This window comes from Muscardinus avellanarius, assembly GCF_963383645.1.
Source record: "Muscardinus avellanarius genome assembly, chromosome: 5".
NCBI lineage: Eukaryota > Metazoa > Chordata > Mammalia > Rodentia > Gliridae > Muscardinus > Muscardinus avellanarius.
In genome coordinates, this window is record NC_137790.1 from 88,614,188 (window position 1) to 88,631,275 (window position 17,088).

The window sequence follows — 17,088 nt, forward strand, 5'->3', positions numbered from 1 at the left end:
TTGGAAGTAACTGACTTAAATGGAAACCTGGCCTTTCCCAAGCAGGAATCCAGTGGCTTCCCTGGGTCCCTTTCTGTCCATCATGACCCTTCACACCACACCAGGAGTCCTTCAGAGAGGAATAGCTGCAATCCCTGTGAACTTTTATGAGGTCACAGACCCAAGGAGACAAGCACACTAGCACACTGTTCTGACAACAGATTCTGCCACACCAAGCTGATGTAAGAGAAGATCTAAGATAGTTGGCTTCAGGGGATTTGGGTCACTTTCCATTTCCCTTGTTTGACTAATCAAGTGCCAAAATGTATGCCTTCAAACCTTAATAAAAATTTTGTTATTCCTCTGGTAATCCTGAAATAAGAGAATGTATTGTTTTGATTATTCTTTTGCACAGAAAGGAAGAAATGACTTTATAAGCTAACAGAAATAAAAGCCTAATGACTTTAGAGACAAAATTATTTGATTCCATAAATATACTAGGTACAGACAGTATCTGAATCATTCTAAACAGCACAAACTTCATTTAAAAACCCAAGCACAACTGGGTGTCGTGGCTCACACTTGTAATCCCAGCCTTTGAGAGGCTGAGATAGAGGATTGAGGTTCATGGACAGCCTGAGGCCCTTTGCAACTCAGTGAGACCCTGTTTCAAAATAAATAATAAAAAATAGGGCTAGGGGTATAGCTCGAAGGTAGCATGCCCCTGGGTTCCATCCCCAGTAGCCCCCCCCCCCAAAAAAAAAACCACAAAAAAACAACAACAAAAAATCCAAGCAGGGAGGTATATAACTCAGGATTAGGTCCCCAGTACCAAAAGAAAACAAAACAAAAATTATTCATAGGGTAGATAAAATAACTTTTCCAAAGTACATAATTAGTAATGATAATGGCAATTCTGCAGTCATCTACATAATAATAATTTTCTTCCCAATGCAAAGTTCTCCTTATTTTGAAAATAAAATCAACATACTACCAAGGGTTGTCTGGCACACAGTGAAGAGAGACTGGAAATATGTAGGCACTGTCATCTCAGCATAGCATCTAAACTGGGGCACTTTTAGGTTCCAGGAAGAAACTTGATGCTGTTTTCTCCTCCAAGTGACAGTTGGAAATGGAGAAACAGATGAGAGGCAATTATGTGATCTCACCACAGAGACATTCTTTAAACCAAACCACTTCCAGAAATGGTTCTGAAATGGATGCTAAGGCAGACTACTGTACATTTCTTATGATGATAATATGAAACTGTATCGGCAGAACAGAGACTTTCGATTTCTGATCTGGCATGTAAGTAGCATGGAAGACATCTCATACTCACTAATGAAAAGTCAACAACTCTTCTTAGTTTCATCCAAGAATCGAAGGCAAGGGAAAACCAATGTCCCCCAAAGAAAAGGAGAATGGCGTGAAATATTTAAAGCGTTGAAAGAAAAATTTAAAAAGCCAGTCAACAGAATTCTGTATCCAGCAAAACTGTCTTTCAAAAGTGAAGGAGAAATACTTTCTCAGACAAATAAAAAATTAAGGGAATCTGTTGCTGTTACACCGCCATGCAAGAAATGTTAAAAGAAGTTCTTTAGAAAGAAAGTGATATAAGACAGAAATGTGAATCTACATAAAGAAATGAAGAGCTTAGAGAAGGAATAATTGAGGATAAAATAAAATCTTTCATTTCTATTAATCTCTCTCTCTTTCTCTCTCTCTTTTTTTTGTTCAGAGGATTGAACTCAGGTACATTTTTATCCCCAAACTACAACCCCATCCTGATTTTATTTATTTTAAAACAGGACCTCACTATGTTGCTGAGGCTAGCCTTGAACCTAAGATCCTCCTGTTTCAGCCCCCTAAGTACTAGGATTATAGGCATGTGTCACCACACCCAACTTCTTTTCTCTTATTTTCAATTGCCCTGACAATAGCTTGTTCAAAAGAATAGCAATCCCCAGTACCACACACACACACACACACACACACACACACACACACACTCTCTCTCTCTCTCTCTCTCTCTCTCTCTCTCTCTCTTCATAGCAACAATGTGTTTAGTGATTATAGCTTATAGATAAGTGAAATGAATAGCAGTTATGGGATGGGAGGGGAGAATTGGGAATACTTTGTTATAAGGCATTTATATTACTCAAGAAGCATTACGGTGTCATTTATATTTGGACTTGGATAAGCTGTAGATGTATATTGTTAACTAAAGAGCAATTATACTCTTTAAAAGTATAATTGTTATGCTAAGAGAGGTAAAAATAGAGTCATATAAAATGCCCAAACCAGAGAAGGCAGAAAATGAGTGAAAAATGAAGAGAAACAAACAAAAAAAAATGAGGGCAATGAATACACAACCGCAATATATATAACAGCAGAAAGAACAGAACTATAAATTCCAAAAAATATCTTAAAATGTATCCTTTTCATTATAAAATAAATGAGTATTTAGAAATTTTCTTTGAATAAAATTTTTGAAACTTAAATATGTAGCACTTACATGCTAAGTTTCATTTTATCAGAAATTTGAAAAGAACAAATCCTTCCAAAGTATGACAATTGTTCCCATTTTTATTATTAACTTGTGCACATATTATTAAAGTTTTTTTTTTTTTTTTTTTTGGTTGTGGTACTGGAGATGGTACCCAGGGCTATTCTACCTACAAGCTGTACCTCCAGCCCTACTTTCTTATTCTTTATTTAAAACAGGGTCTCATTGAGTTGCAAAGGTCCTTACTAAATAGCTGAGGCTGTTCTCGAACCCTGATCCTCCTGTCTCAGCCTCCCAAATGCTGGGATTACAAGCATGTGCCACCATGCCTAGCTCTATTAAAGGTTTTATATTTTTCCATTTAGCATTTTACATTTGTATTGCCACATTTGCCAATTTTTGGTATTCAATTAAGCTCACATATTTTAGTGTTTACTTGAACATCTTCCCTATCCACTTTTTGAAAAAGCCTTTTCTATTATAAATGTTAATATGAATATTTTAGCATCACTTTTCCTTAAAACATATTTTCCAAATAGAATCATTGGATCAAAGCACATGTATAATGTTATAGCTTTTAATGTATATAGATAAACTTCTTTGAAGAAAACAATGTGAATGAAGAGAGAAGAAAAGGTATTCAAAGGGAGGAATGGCAATGTGTGTGTGTATCCTCTGAGCAAATGGTTCGGGAGAATAGAGGAGGAAGAAACTGAAGGGTTTAAACAGTGAAGCTCGACAGCCAGGCCTGAATCAGATCAGGGAGGGCCTGCACATGAAGAAGAGTCTGGATTTTATCTTGGCTACTGGAAACTAAAAGAACTTTGAGAAAGAGGAAGGAAACATTATCATTATCTGCTAGCTGAAAATGGAAATAAAGGCATTGGTTGGATGGGAAACTAGCAACAGAAACCAGAAGAGAGCTGCTGATTGCCTGAACCAGGGTAGCAGAATGCAGATGGAGGATGGCTCACATATAAGAGATACGAGACTGTACAGTTTGCAGATTTTGATGACAGGCTGGTTCTCTGTAGCTGAGAAGATGGAGTAGCAGTGGGTAGAAGAGAAAAAAACAAACACCTCACTATTGGGAATGTCACTGAAGACACTTCTGCTAGAATTACCTGCTTACCAGTCTATCTCCTCTATTAGAAAATCTGTTCTCTGAAGTTAGGACCTTGTCTAATTCACCATATTATCTCCTAAGCCAGTCCTGCTAAAGAAATAAATTAGTGGATACTGCCATTTGGAAAGAGACAAGATAAATGAGAGAAAACAGGTTTGAGATGGAAAAAAATGAATATAAAGAGCAATCCCACCATAAGTAACTACATAATCAAAGAATAAAGAAAAAATATATGTGGGCCAGGAAAGAGAGAGGATTAGAAGATAATATATTAGAATTTAAAAGGCTGAATTTGAGATACTGGTAAAATACTAACTACAGATCCAATATCTGGAGGAAAGCCCAACCAAGCAGATAATCACCCTGCCACTGACACTCACTGAAGACAGGATGTGTTTTTATGTGTTTAAACTCATGAACATTTATAATGTTCTATTTTTTTCTTATTTTGGAAATTAGCTACTTTAGCACTGACTATGAATATCTTAAAATGACCCTTCCTTTAAAAAATATACACAGAAATACTGAGATTTAACTAAAACCCAGTATACAGCCACTTCTATAATCTATATTTTACTTGTTGGCAAAGTTAATAATTTTCATAGCAATGTTCAATTTTTAGCTTATTTTGACTAAAGATTTAAAAATACAATGTGTGTTTTTTCCTACAAGAAAGCTTTTTTATATATTTCAGAGGCCTCCAAGACTTGTTAAGTCAATATTACCAGGAAGATGACACTGAGGATGATATTTTGAATATATGAGCACATTCTCTTATTCCTTACACAGCTCATGGCCTTATAGAAAACAACAATGTCCTGTGTATTGCCCTTTAAGTAGGCCTGCTGCACAAAGCCCCTGCATCTGGATGTGAATATATTAGAACTCCTTTGAGAGCTGGTGGCCAGCAGGAGCACACAGGGAATGTGTGTGTGGGGGTGGGGTGGGGGGTGGATCTACAGAGCAGCTGTTGAAAGGAGAGACTGGGAGAGGATGCAAATCCTATTTCTCCCAAGCTGTTGGCCTCAATTCAGGCAAGTAATTTGTTTCTAGAGGATTAATCTCATCTCCAACTAAAACTATCTAATCTTTCCATGTACACAGATGCCATCAATATCTTTGTAGGTCAATTAATTCTACTGACAAACTTATATAACAAAGATAACTTACAGAAATTGGGTGAAAAAGTAGAAAAAATATACATCAGAATTCAGTGAGAAGATGATTTATTCCTTTAAAAATATCGTTGACAAAATAAAAAACTACTCTCTCAACAACAGTCCATGTGACACCGGGCACGGTGGTGCACACTTGGGAGGCTGAGACAGGAGGATCACGCAGGTTCGAAGCCAGCCTCAGCTGGCTTAGGAGACCCTGTTTCCAAATCAAATATAAAATATGTCTGGGAGTGTAGCCCAGAGGTAGAAGGCCCCTGGGTTCCATTATCAGTACCACCAAAACAAACAAACAAACAAACAAACAAACAAACAAAAAACAGTTGATGTGAATATAAAATCATATGCAGATATGCAGATGAACCATATATACAGGAATGAGGATTCTATTAACTCAGGCTTTAGGAACAAGAGGGAAAAAATAACATTCTCAAATGACACATACCTACAAGTCGTGCTCATCTCAAAATAACTATTTTCTTTCATTTCTCCTACTCTCCAGAATGCTAGTATAGTTTTTTTTTTGGTGTGTGTGTGGGGGGGGGCAGATCTGGGGCTAAAAAAAATCTATTGTTTATGAACAGAAAGTTGGCTGCTAGTGAAAGCTGAGAAGCAGAGCCAAATACCTATTTTACATGTTCTTTTGTTCCTACATCTTTTTTCCATACTTCCTTAGTTTTCCTAGTAGTAAAAAGACTTTAATCCTTTATTTTAGCTTAGTCAACAAGTACAGTGTTGGCCTTCAGAAAATGACACCCCAAAGATGGTGCTTTCATGTACTCAGAGGCCCTAGAACCTACCTCAGAATCCAGTCCCTCTACCCTTCCCTTGTCTCCCCTCCCAGCCCAGAGAGGCTGTCTGCAAGGTACCCCCATCAGCCAAATTCTAGCTTCCCCAAAAAAGGAGAACTGATCTCCTCTAGTCCCTTCCCTGAACCTTTGTTAACTAAGCTCACATCACAGGAAAGGAGAAGGAAGTCTGTCAATACACCAAGACACCGTTCTCATTTTCAGAGACACTGTTCTCCATTTCAGGCCCATAGAGAAGCCTTTACAAACCATATTCATCTATGAGCCAAACAGACTTTGTTTCAGGCCACTGTATGTTCTCCAAACCCATTAAGTTTCCCCCAAATCATTTACTGTTCTCTTAAAAATGTCTACATTCCTTGCTCTCCCTTTCCCCCCTAGAAAAAGAGGAATATATGTTTCTAAATAATGTTAAGCTTGTAATTCCATTCCCGTGATTTTCTTCCCATTTGCATGCTAATAAGTGTGTATGGTTTTTCACCTAATGAATCTTTGTCAGCATATTACAGTGAACCTTCAGAGGACAGAGGGGAACTTTGCCTTCATCTCTGTAACAGTCATTTTAAAAGGCTAAAATGTGATGGCAAGTTGGTCACCCAGAGACTAATGGAAGCCAGTCCACACTACCTGCTTTCTTCTCACCTTGTTGGTCAACTAGACAAAGAATTTTTTCATCTACACATATGTCTCAATATTCTTCATTGTGAAAGTGTCACATAGTACAGAGATTGACAAAGCAATTAGAAAGGGTTTTGACTGGGACATGGAGGGAGGGTATTTGGATTTTTAAAATCTAAAAAGAATGCTACATATTTGAGGTGCTCATGAAGTGGAAAGCTTTAAGAAGTGTAAGTACCCCGTGCCCCTGGGAAGAAGGGAGCAGAAATAGGGAGATGAGAATTCAAAGTTCAAAGACAAATGTTCTATAATTCAAAACTTGGTCTAACACTTCTGAAAGCACAAAAGGAAGAACTTCCTCTTTTTTCCTCACTCCCTCTGCCCTTAACCTTCGTAACCTCACTTTTCTCCCTCAATCCAGAATTTAGTATATTACTAGAATTACATATTTACATTATGGGCTAAGCAGGCCTTTACGGTTAGGCTGAGATACTATTTTTGAAATACTCTTTACATAAAAAGAATTGAAATGCTAGACATCAAATTGAAAATTAAACTTAAAGCATAACCTGGATTGATATTTGATTCCTATAAAAAACGTAAAGTTAGAGGACACAGATGATGAATTCAGGAATTGAGACATCTTTGACATCTTGCAATAATACAAAAGTGAACTCTCTGTAAAGGTGGAGCTAAGGTGTCAGTCTGGTCAATGCAAGGCTCTTAATTTCTGTTAAGCAAAAGTAAAGCTGAAGATTTGGGTACCGTCAGAGTGAGGTCTACCAGATCATGCCACTTCTTGGAGGGAGGGAAGTGGAAGGCCTTCCTGCCTCTCCCTCAGCTCAGTCCTCTCCCAGGGTCTTTCAGCTCTTCCCTATGCAACACTCCCTATCCTCTTTCCTGCTCTCTACCTTTCCATCCTACTCCCAACTCCAATTCTAAAATATCTTCATCAGTTAATTCTACAAGTAGCCTGGGACCCAAACTGCCTCTGAGGAAAACACACATAATTAATGGAAAAAATTTTATAAGATATCTGAACCAGGTATGGTAGTACACACCTGTAATCCCAGTCCTGAGAGGCTGAGACAGGAGGATCGCAGGTTCAAGCCCGCACCAGCAACTTAGCAATACCCTGTTTCAAAATAAAAAATAAAAAAGGCTGGGGAAATAGCTTAGAAATAGAATGCCCTTGGGTTCAATCCCCAGTACCCAAACAAGTATAAATTAAAAAATAAAAAAGATGTTTTATTCAGCAATAATCTAAGAACTGGGAATCAAAATAGATACTTTGAAAGGCCTTGAACTAGGGTGAAAAGAGGAATGCAGTCAGACTACTTTTTACATGCACATTTGCTTGACTAAAATTCAGCATAGCCTGCTTGAGACACAAATGCCTAATATTTCAAAAAATTATTATGACCAACATAATTACTGCTATTTTGGTATTTAAAAGTAGCACAGAACATGGGAATAACTAAAATTGATTTTTATAATTGCTAAATTAAACAAATAGCTACTATCAATGGCCAGTGTATCTGCAATGAAACCTACAGTTTGTGTATCTGATATGAAAGCTATGTCATCCTGGGATATTACACACAAGATTAAGTTAGTGCTTAACTCTAGGTATGAATTAAAATATCCCAACTCTCAGTCACTCTGTGGAGTTGGGCCCTGGGTTTCCTTGGTGATTCTGATACACATTTCTACTGACTTAGAGGATCCACTTAATCACAGGAAAACTTCAAGATCTCACATGTAAAGTTGCTTTGCTTACAAATGGAGTACTAATTTCATCATCTTCTGGGATTTGTTTGTATTTAATAAACTCTACAGTAACAGTTGAAAAAACACATTTAAAATTTCCTCCCACACTGCCAGGAAGTTATTCAAAATTAACATATCAAGTGGGAGTTTAAAAAGTGACAGATTAAGAGGTGGGCTGGGAACTAGCTATTTTATAAGGTAGAGCTACAGCATGTAATAAGGAATACATCTACAGCATGTAATAAGGAATAGGCAGGAGTGGACCTAGGATAAAAAAGGGAAGCTATATGGCCATCAGCCTCTTCCTGAAACACATCCTCAAGGCACGCCTTTGTTATTTTATTTATATTTATAAGAATTCACGGTATATGCTCATGTTCCAATAAAAAGGGTATAACTCAAGCTATCTACTTTGAGATCATTAACATTTTTATCTATGTAATAGTAACTCCTACTACTATTAAAAAGAGCTAATTGTAGCAGTTGGATACCATGGCCAGCATCTTAACCTCAATTTATTTTCTTTTACTTCTCAACTATGTATTATGAAAAACTAAAGTTTATTGACATACCTTGGGTCAAGAAGACTCCTCAAAAATTTGAAAAGCAAAACCTGGTTCTGAATAGAAAAAAACAATAAAAAGTACAATTACACAAAACAAAATTTCCAAATTATGCCATGATAAACGCTACTTTCTCTAGACAGCCCCTTTAAAATACACAAATATGCCTACTCCATTAAGCCTCTGTACAGATCTACTCCATTAAGCCTCTGTAAAGATCTAATCTGTATAGAATCGTCTGCAGGTCCTTCATGTCCTCTCAATAGTTCTAATCACTGTCACATACTCAATTTTGAGTGCCAAAGGAACACACTTTGTTATCTAAAAAAGAAAGAAAAAAAAAAAAACAAAGACCTCCACTGAGATGAATGCCAGTGAATTCCCAGTTCCCAGACTGAGGACCTCAGATGCTTTCAGCTGCTCTGCTGACAGTGAGTTCTGTCTGTACGGACTGGTTTCAACTGTTTTACCTGTCCTCCTTGTGACAATGGTCTGCTGCGAGATAGTTTATGGAGAAAGTTTAAGGCCCAAGTTAACAACCACCACCAAAACAAGCTCATTATCTCCACAATATAATCAACTATAAAAGAGATGGCAAACAAACTGCAATGTGTTCGCAATAAATTTGCCATAAAGTCTGAGCTCTACTTCTGACACTCATTACCTACGTGACTTGGGTAAGTCATTTATATTCTTAGCATTTGGTTTTCTCACAAGGGCAGGGAGTGTTAGCTATACTCTGCTTCTGAAAAAGGGTTGTAGTGAGGATTAAAGGAGATAAACCTTTATAATGTATTTAAGTTCTTGGAAAACTAAAGCAAAAATTATTTTTCTTATATTTTTGACACATTCAAACTTTAACTGTAAAAAACAGGAGACTTTCAAAGTGAAAAAGATTAATGTTATTTAGAAACTTTTAAATATAGGCTGGGCGTGGTGGCGCAGGCTTGTAATCCTAGCATGACCTGAGGGTCGCGGTTTGTGGACAGCCTCAGCTACTTAGCGAGGCACTTCACAACTCAGTGAGACTCTTTTCAAAAATAAAAGGGCTGGGGTGTAGCTCAGTGGTAGAATGCCCCTGGGTTCTATACCCAGTACTGCAAACAAACAAACAAACAAACAAAAAAAAAAAAGGAATTTTTAAAATATATACTTATTAGTTCCTAAAAAAGATTGGCATTCTAGGTGTGATGGTACATGCCTGTATTCTCAGCTACTTAGGATGCTGTGACAGGAGAGTTGAAAAGTTCAAGGACAGCCTGGGCAACTTAGTGACTCCCTGGATCAAAATAAAATTATTTAAAAAGTGCTAGGAATATAGCTCAAGTAGTAGAGCACTTGCCTAGCATGTTCAAGGTCTGGTCCACTCATCAATCATCCATTCCTCTCTCTCTCTCTCTCTCTCTCTCTCTCTCTCTCTCTCTCTCTCTCTCTCTCTCACACACACATACACACACACACACACACACACACACACTCTAATATATATTACTTATATGCATATAATTGATATATAAGCATATATACTCATAAATGTATAAGTACATATATTCATTAGTTTTATCAGCCTGATAATATGCTTATCCAGCTTTGATTTCATGTATTTTCCTTATTATTTTTATGGATTTTTTTTTTATACTGGGGATTGAACCCAGGGGCATTCTCCCTCCAAGTTATACACTTCCCAATCCTATTTTTTTATTCTTTATTTTGAAACAAGGTCTCACTAAGTTGCAGAGGGCCTCACTAAGTAGATGAGGGATTTTGTTTTATTTTACATGACTTTCTCCCTAGTTATAACTTAACATTCTGGCTTATTTTTCATTTAAAGAATTCTGAAAACTGTTAGAGGCACAATACTTAACGTAAAAAGTAAAGGTACATTAAATGATCTATGCAGAATTCTAATATAATCTAATATAATTCTAATACATCTTGACAATAAAAATTTCTTTAAAAGAACTAATTCCCAACAAACATACCACAGTCTTTTTCTTATTCATTACATTTCAGATCTTATATATTTATCTGATGAATGGCATTATATTCATTTACTATGCCTTAATACTTTTATAGACTATAGGGGAAAATTTCCTGAAATTGATCATCTTACTTTTTTCTTTTATGATGGCACTGAATATTGAACCCAGGAGTTTCTGCCTCTGAGCTACACCTCAGCCCTATTTTATTTTTTAAATATTTATTTATTTCTGTGGCACTGGGATCGAACTCAGGGGCATTCTACTAAGCTATACTTTTTATTTTGTTTTGTTTTGTTTTTGTGGTACTGGGTATGGAACCCAGAGGCATTCTACCTCCAAGCTCCACTCCTATCCCAATTTTGTATTCTATTATTATTATTATTATTATTATTAATTACTTTGGTGGTACTGGGGTTCCTGGAAGCCCTTCTACCTTAGGGCTACACTCCCAGACCTATTCTATATATTTTTATTTGGAAACAGGGTCTCTTAAGCCAGAGCGGCTGGCTTCAAACCTGCGCCATTCTCCTGTCTCTGCCTCCCAGTGGGGATTACAAGCATGTGCCACCATGCCCGGCTATTCTTTATTTTGAAACAGGGTCTCACTGAGTTGCAAAAGGCCTCACTAAGTAGCTGAGGCTTTCCTTGAACCGCGATCCTCCTGTTTCATCCTCCCAAATGCTGGGATTACAAGCATGTGCCATCACGCCCAGCTAGAGTTATAGTTTTAATTTTTTTTTATTGGAAACAGAGTCTTGCTAGTTTGATGAGAGTCTTTTGCTAAGGCTGCCCTTGAACTGTGATCCTCCTGTCTCAGCCTCCCAAGTACTGGGATTACAAGCATGCATCACCACGCCCAACTAGCTCTATTTTATTTTTTATTTTGAAAAAGGGTCTAAGTGTCTGAGGGCCTTGCTAAATTGCTGAGGCTAGCCTTAATCCTGTAATCTTCCTGTCTAAGCCTCCCAAGTACTGGGATTACAGGTATATGAAATGTGTTTGGCAATAATCCTATGTTTTATTTTATTTTAAAAAAATTAGTATGTGCTTTTGGGTTTTGTCAGTACTAGGGCTAGAACCCAGGGGAGCTCTACCACTGAGTACATCCCCAGACCTTTTTATTTTGAAACAGGGTCTCACTAAGTTACTGAGACTGGCCTTGAGCTTGCAATCTTCTTGCCTCAACATCCTGAGCATTAGTGGTATGCAATACGGTACCCTGTGAAAACCTGACATTTTAAATGGCAATGACAACAGTATTATTATGACAGGCAAGATTTTCCAGACATGCTGACTTCTAGAGTAGAGAAGCTCTGCGGTTGGGAGTGGTGCAAGCAGAAGCATCCACCCTCCCAGCCTACACTAGACTGGACAGTGTCCCTGCATGTACCTCTCCAATATGTGAGGCAGTGCTCTATCATCATTCCAGCCAAACTATTCCGTCATTGTCTTTTGGCTTATCATTTTTCCTTGGGAACAGGAATTTCATTTATATTTTTGTATCCTCAAAACTTAATGCTTTTAGCCTCACAGTATAAATATTTATTGAACTAGTGGGTGAGTCTTTGTCTTGCACTAATGGACCTAAGGCTGGACAACCATGCCTGATATCTGGCAATCATTTTTAAATTCCCCCATCATAATCAATTGATTTCCAAGTCCTCTACATTTCACTTCACAAATGTGGAATCTTTCCTCTCCTGTCACTGGCACTGTCATATCCTCAGTCTTTTGCCTAGACCTTTTGCCTTCTAAGTGGTCTCTCTGCTCCATTTTCTCCACACTGCTAGACAGAATTAATTTTCTATGAAATGGATCTAATGATGTCATCCTTTGCTTCAAGTACTTTAGTATTTCTGTAATATGCAGATTAGTATAAATCTCTTAGTATTACATAAATATTGGACCTGAAGCTATATCTTCTAGACTCCACAATTTTAACAACTCTCTAGCTTAATCTAAGGCTACTCCCACCATCGCTCCCACTATGTCGCACTTCACAGACATGGCCGTATTCTGCGTACAGGTGCTGCTTCATGCCTTCAGGTCTGCACATATCTAGAGTCCTTTATCTACAAAGCCCTTCCCGATTCTCTGCTTGGAAAACTAATACCAATCATTCAAACCCAGTACATGTAGCGCTGAGAATCCTTGTCTGACTTTCTCATAGTCCACTACTCTCTTCTCTTACTCCTACAGCACTTTTATATGTTTCTAGCTCTTATACATTGTATTATTGTTATATAAATGCTTCTCTGCTCCATGGGAAAATTAATGGTAGGTTGTATTCTTATTCATGTCTTCAGGAGCTAGTACAATGTGATAGAGAGTAGGGCCACAATAAGGGTTTAATTTAAATGAATGAATTCTATATCTTTGACTCTCATGGCAACTGCCTCCTACACATTCACTATTCTGGTTTCTACCTTGCACAGTTATTCCCTACCACTATTATTGCTACTTAAGCACTCTGAGTTGTGCTTTATGTCCCTGTCATTGCCTATTCTTACTTCCATCTTTTTTTTTTTTTTTTTTTTTGGTACTATGGGTGGAACCCAGGGACTTTTCTACCTCCAGGTTATACTCCCAGACCTATTTTATACTTTATTTGGAAACAGGGTCTCACTAAGTTGCTGAGAGCCTCACTCAGTAGCTGAGGCTGGCTTCGAACCTGTGCGATCCTCCTGTCTCAGCCTCCCAAGCGCTGGGATTACAAGCATGTGCCACCATGCCAGGCTTCTTGCCTCCATCTTGTGGCCATAATGGCAGTGAGAAAACTCAATACTAGAATTGCCATGATAAGTGATAAAAGGAATACTAGGATCATTAAATATTATTTCTGAGTTTCTTGATATTCAGAATACATATACCGCTATTAAAGTTAAACTTTTCCAAAGAAAATCCTAAAAAGTGAATGCCAACTTAACCTCAGGATGACAAAATTCAGAACAAGCAACAGAAAGCTAAGAGAAAATACGGTTGTGGATCCCGTAGCAAAAGAAAATGAAGGGAAGAGAGGATTTTCTGTGGATTATGACTTCTAGAATAATTACAAGTTAGAGTTCCAAAGATATTTCCTTGTTATACTCAAATTTTAAGACTCAGAGATCAACCACACTCCTCTGAAACACACACATACACACACACACACACACACACACACACACACACACACAAACACACACACACAGCATATAAGTGGCAACTATCCATTTAAGAAATTACTACAATCAAAAGTTCTTATCTGAAAACTCAATAATTGTCTTTCTATTTTATGATTTTCCTCCAATATATGCTTGCAATATTTACCTGAAGTTTCTTAATGACTGTTTCAATCTGTTCAGAAAAGTGAGTACCAACCAGCTCTGCAGCTTTACAGGGCTTCAGGGACACAAGCTCCTGGAGGTAAAGGAAAAGATAAAGCCATTTTTAATGGTACATCTAAATAGAATATCCATAAATGTAAGGCTTGATTACCTACCTCAATATTGTCACAAGCTTCCACAATGCATTTCAGATGACCTTGATTTAGGGGCTCAATTTAAAGGGTACATTGCAAATGAGCTAAATTAGAAATGTGCCAGCTAATAAATCAGAATTCGATTTTAAAAAGGGTAATTCAGAGTTCTTTGAAAATGAAAGCATTCTAAAACTCTGGATTCTGGCCATACTATCTACAGGATGAACAGAAGGAACAAAAACTTTCCAAATTCCATCAATGAATTTCACCCTTGAGCTTAAAGTAATAAAGAAATGAGAAAGAGTATATTTGCAATTTCTATGGCTAGAAACTCTAAAACTTTACCTCTGATACCTGGTGAATTTAGAAACTGGAAATATCTTCAAAAGAAATAAACTTAAGGTTCTAAGTCTTAAAGAAAACTAAAATGCCAACCACTGGAAATTAACCACTGTTAATAAGACTTTTCCTATTAAATCTAAGATTTCCAATCTGTCCTCCCTTTGAACGTTCCTTGACACTACTGGCTATTCTTTAAAACTACTGGCTACTTTAACTCTCCTCTCCTTTGGATGTTGTCATCTACTATTATTCTTGTGTGTTGGCGAGGGTACTAGGAACTGAACCTAGGGGCATTCTACATCTAAATTATACCTCCAGGCCTATTTTATTTTGTATTTTGAAACAGGGTCTCACTAAGTTAAAGAGGGCCTTTCTAAGTTGCGGAGGCTGCAGCTAACCTGTGGTCCTCCTTTCTCACCTCCCAAGTACTGGGATTACAGGGATACACCACCGTGCCTGGCTCTGCTTTGGATTCTGTCACATATTATTATTCTACGTTCCCAGTTCCTTCTCTGTGGAAACAGTGTTCAAAGACAACCAGACATGTGACTAACTGCAGAGACTGAATGTAGACCAGCAGAGTATGCCATTTAGTAAAACTCAGACAATTCTTGTGGCCGCAATATTCATGACATGTTTGGTATTATCATGATAGGTGGTATCTCTAGATTAATAACAATTACCTGACAAATAATTGTAGCTTATACTGCTTTAATGAACTTATCTCAAAAGAGAAGGCACAACTAATCTATTTTACAAGTAAAAGAGGGATAATTACTAATAACACGCAGATATTAAAAAGCCAAAAAACTATTATGAATTAATTTACCCCAAGAATGTAAGGACTTAGAAAAATAAATTCCTAAAAAGTATAATTTAATGTTTGTAAAATTTCCTTCCTTTCTTTCCTTCCTTCCTTTTTTTTTTTTTTTTTTTTTTTTTTTTTTGGTGGTACTGGCAGTAGAACCCAGAGGCTTTCTACCTCCAGGCTATACTCCCAGACATATTTTATATTTTATTTGGAAACAAGGTCTCACTAAGTTGCTGAGAGCCTCACTAAGTAGCTGAGGCTGGCTTCGAACCTGTGCGATCCTCCTGTCTCAGCCTCCCAAGAGCGAGGATTACAAGCGTGTGCCACCACGCCTGGCTTGAAAATTTTCTGATATTACTTCTTTGAAAAGATGTTGATTCCTTTTATTTGACCTCCTAGTCTCTTTTCTATGCCTATTATTCTTAGGTTAGCTCTTTTAAGATTGGCCCATACCTCTTCAATGTCCAATAAACTGACCTAAGAAGAAACAGAAAGCCTGAATTGATTTTCAACCATGAAAAAAATTGGTGGGCTGAGGATATGGCTCAATCTAGTAGAGCACTTGCCTAGTATACATGAGTCCCTAGATTCAATCCCCACTATGGAGTTGGGTTGGTGGGAACACACCTATAACTCAGCTATTTGGGAGACGGAGGCCAGAGAATTACTTTAGCCAAAGAGTTCAAAGCCAGTCTGGACAATACAGCTAGACACTGACCAACTCCTCCCCACCAAAAATAAATAAACAAATAAACAAATAAAGAAAGAAAGAAAGAAAGAGGAAGGAAGAAGTTGAATGAATATCAAAGGAGCAGTCAAAAGTCTTTCCATACAGAAAACAGTAGGATCAAATGGCCTCATTGCAAGTTCTAGTCACCATTTTAAGGAGAAATAACTCTAGCATTAACTAACCTCTTAAAACAATAGAAAAGCCAAGCGTGGTAGCGCATGCTTGTAATCCCCGCACTTGGGAGGCAGAGACAGGAGGATCGCGCAGGTTCGAAGCCAGCCACGCTGGCTTAAGAGACCCTGTTTCCAAATAAAAATATAAAAAACAGGTCTGGGAGTATAGCCCAGAGGTAGAAGGGCTTCCAGGAACCCCAGTACCACCAAAAAAAAAAAAAAAAAAAGAAAAAAGAAAATTTCTTCAGGTCATGGCATAAGGCAGAAAATCCAATGGGATGATGTAAAAAAGAGAACTTCCATATCAATCAATCACAAATACTGTCCTGAATAAAAATAAAATATATAAAAAGACTATTATAAAGCTAGGAGTGGTGGTGCATGCTTGTAATCCCCGTGCTTGGGAGACTGAGACAGGAGGATCACACAGGTTCGAAGCCAGTCTCAGCTACTTAGTGAGGCTATCAGCAACTTAGTGAGACCCTGTTTCCAAATAAAATATAAAATAGGTCTGGGAGTATAGCCTAGAGGTAGAAAGTCCTGGGTCCTACCCCCAGTACCACCAAAAAAAGAAACAAACAAACAAAAAAAGAATAATATATCAGGAGTAAATTGCTCTATGTATGGAATTCAGGGTTGGCTCACTGTTTATAATTTACCACAAAAACAGATTAAGAGAGAAACTGCTTCTGAAAATTCCCAGAACCCATTTTTAAGAAAATGATTAGATTAGCTGGGCATGGTGGCACATGCTTGTAATCCCCACGCTTGGGAGGCAGAGACAAGAGGATCACGCTGGTTCGGAGCCAGCCTTGCTGGCTTAAGAGACCCTGTTTCCACATAAAGTTAAAAAATAGGTCTGGGAGTGTAGCCCAGAGGGAGAAGGGCTTCCAGGAACCCCAGTACCACCAAAAAAAAAAAAAAAAAAAAAAGAAGAAAATGATTAGGATACCAAAAGAGAAGGAAACTTTCATAAAAAGCCTTACAGTGAACATCAAATGTATGCAAGAAATGAAATTTCTAAAAACACTGTTTGCAAAGATC

At 37.6% G+C, this 17,088-nt stretch overlaps 1 protein-coding gene across 3 annotated transcripts in view; it reads right to left on the minus strand.

Moving 5' to 3' along the window:
- VPS8 (VPS8 subunit of CORVET complex) overlaps window positions 1–17,088 on the minus strand; it is a gene marked incomplete at both ends in the record, with an annotated part of 223,582 nt that overhangs the window by 79,294 nt on the left and 127,200 nt on the right. For 2 of the 3 annotated variants that reach the window (XM_080696055.1, XM_080696054.1), the window contains 2 exons: window positions 8,556–8,602; window positions 13,838–13,927. In XM_080696055.1, the coding sequence (XP_080552181.1) occupies window positions 8,556–8,602; window positions 13,838–13,927 (137 nt within the window). The remainder of the gene's footprint in view (window positions 1–8,555; window positions 8,603–13,837; window positions 13,928–17,088) is intronic. The other variant, XM_080696056.1, reaches the window with a different exon arrangement.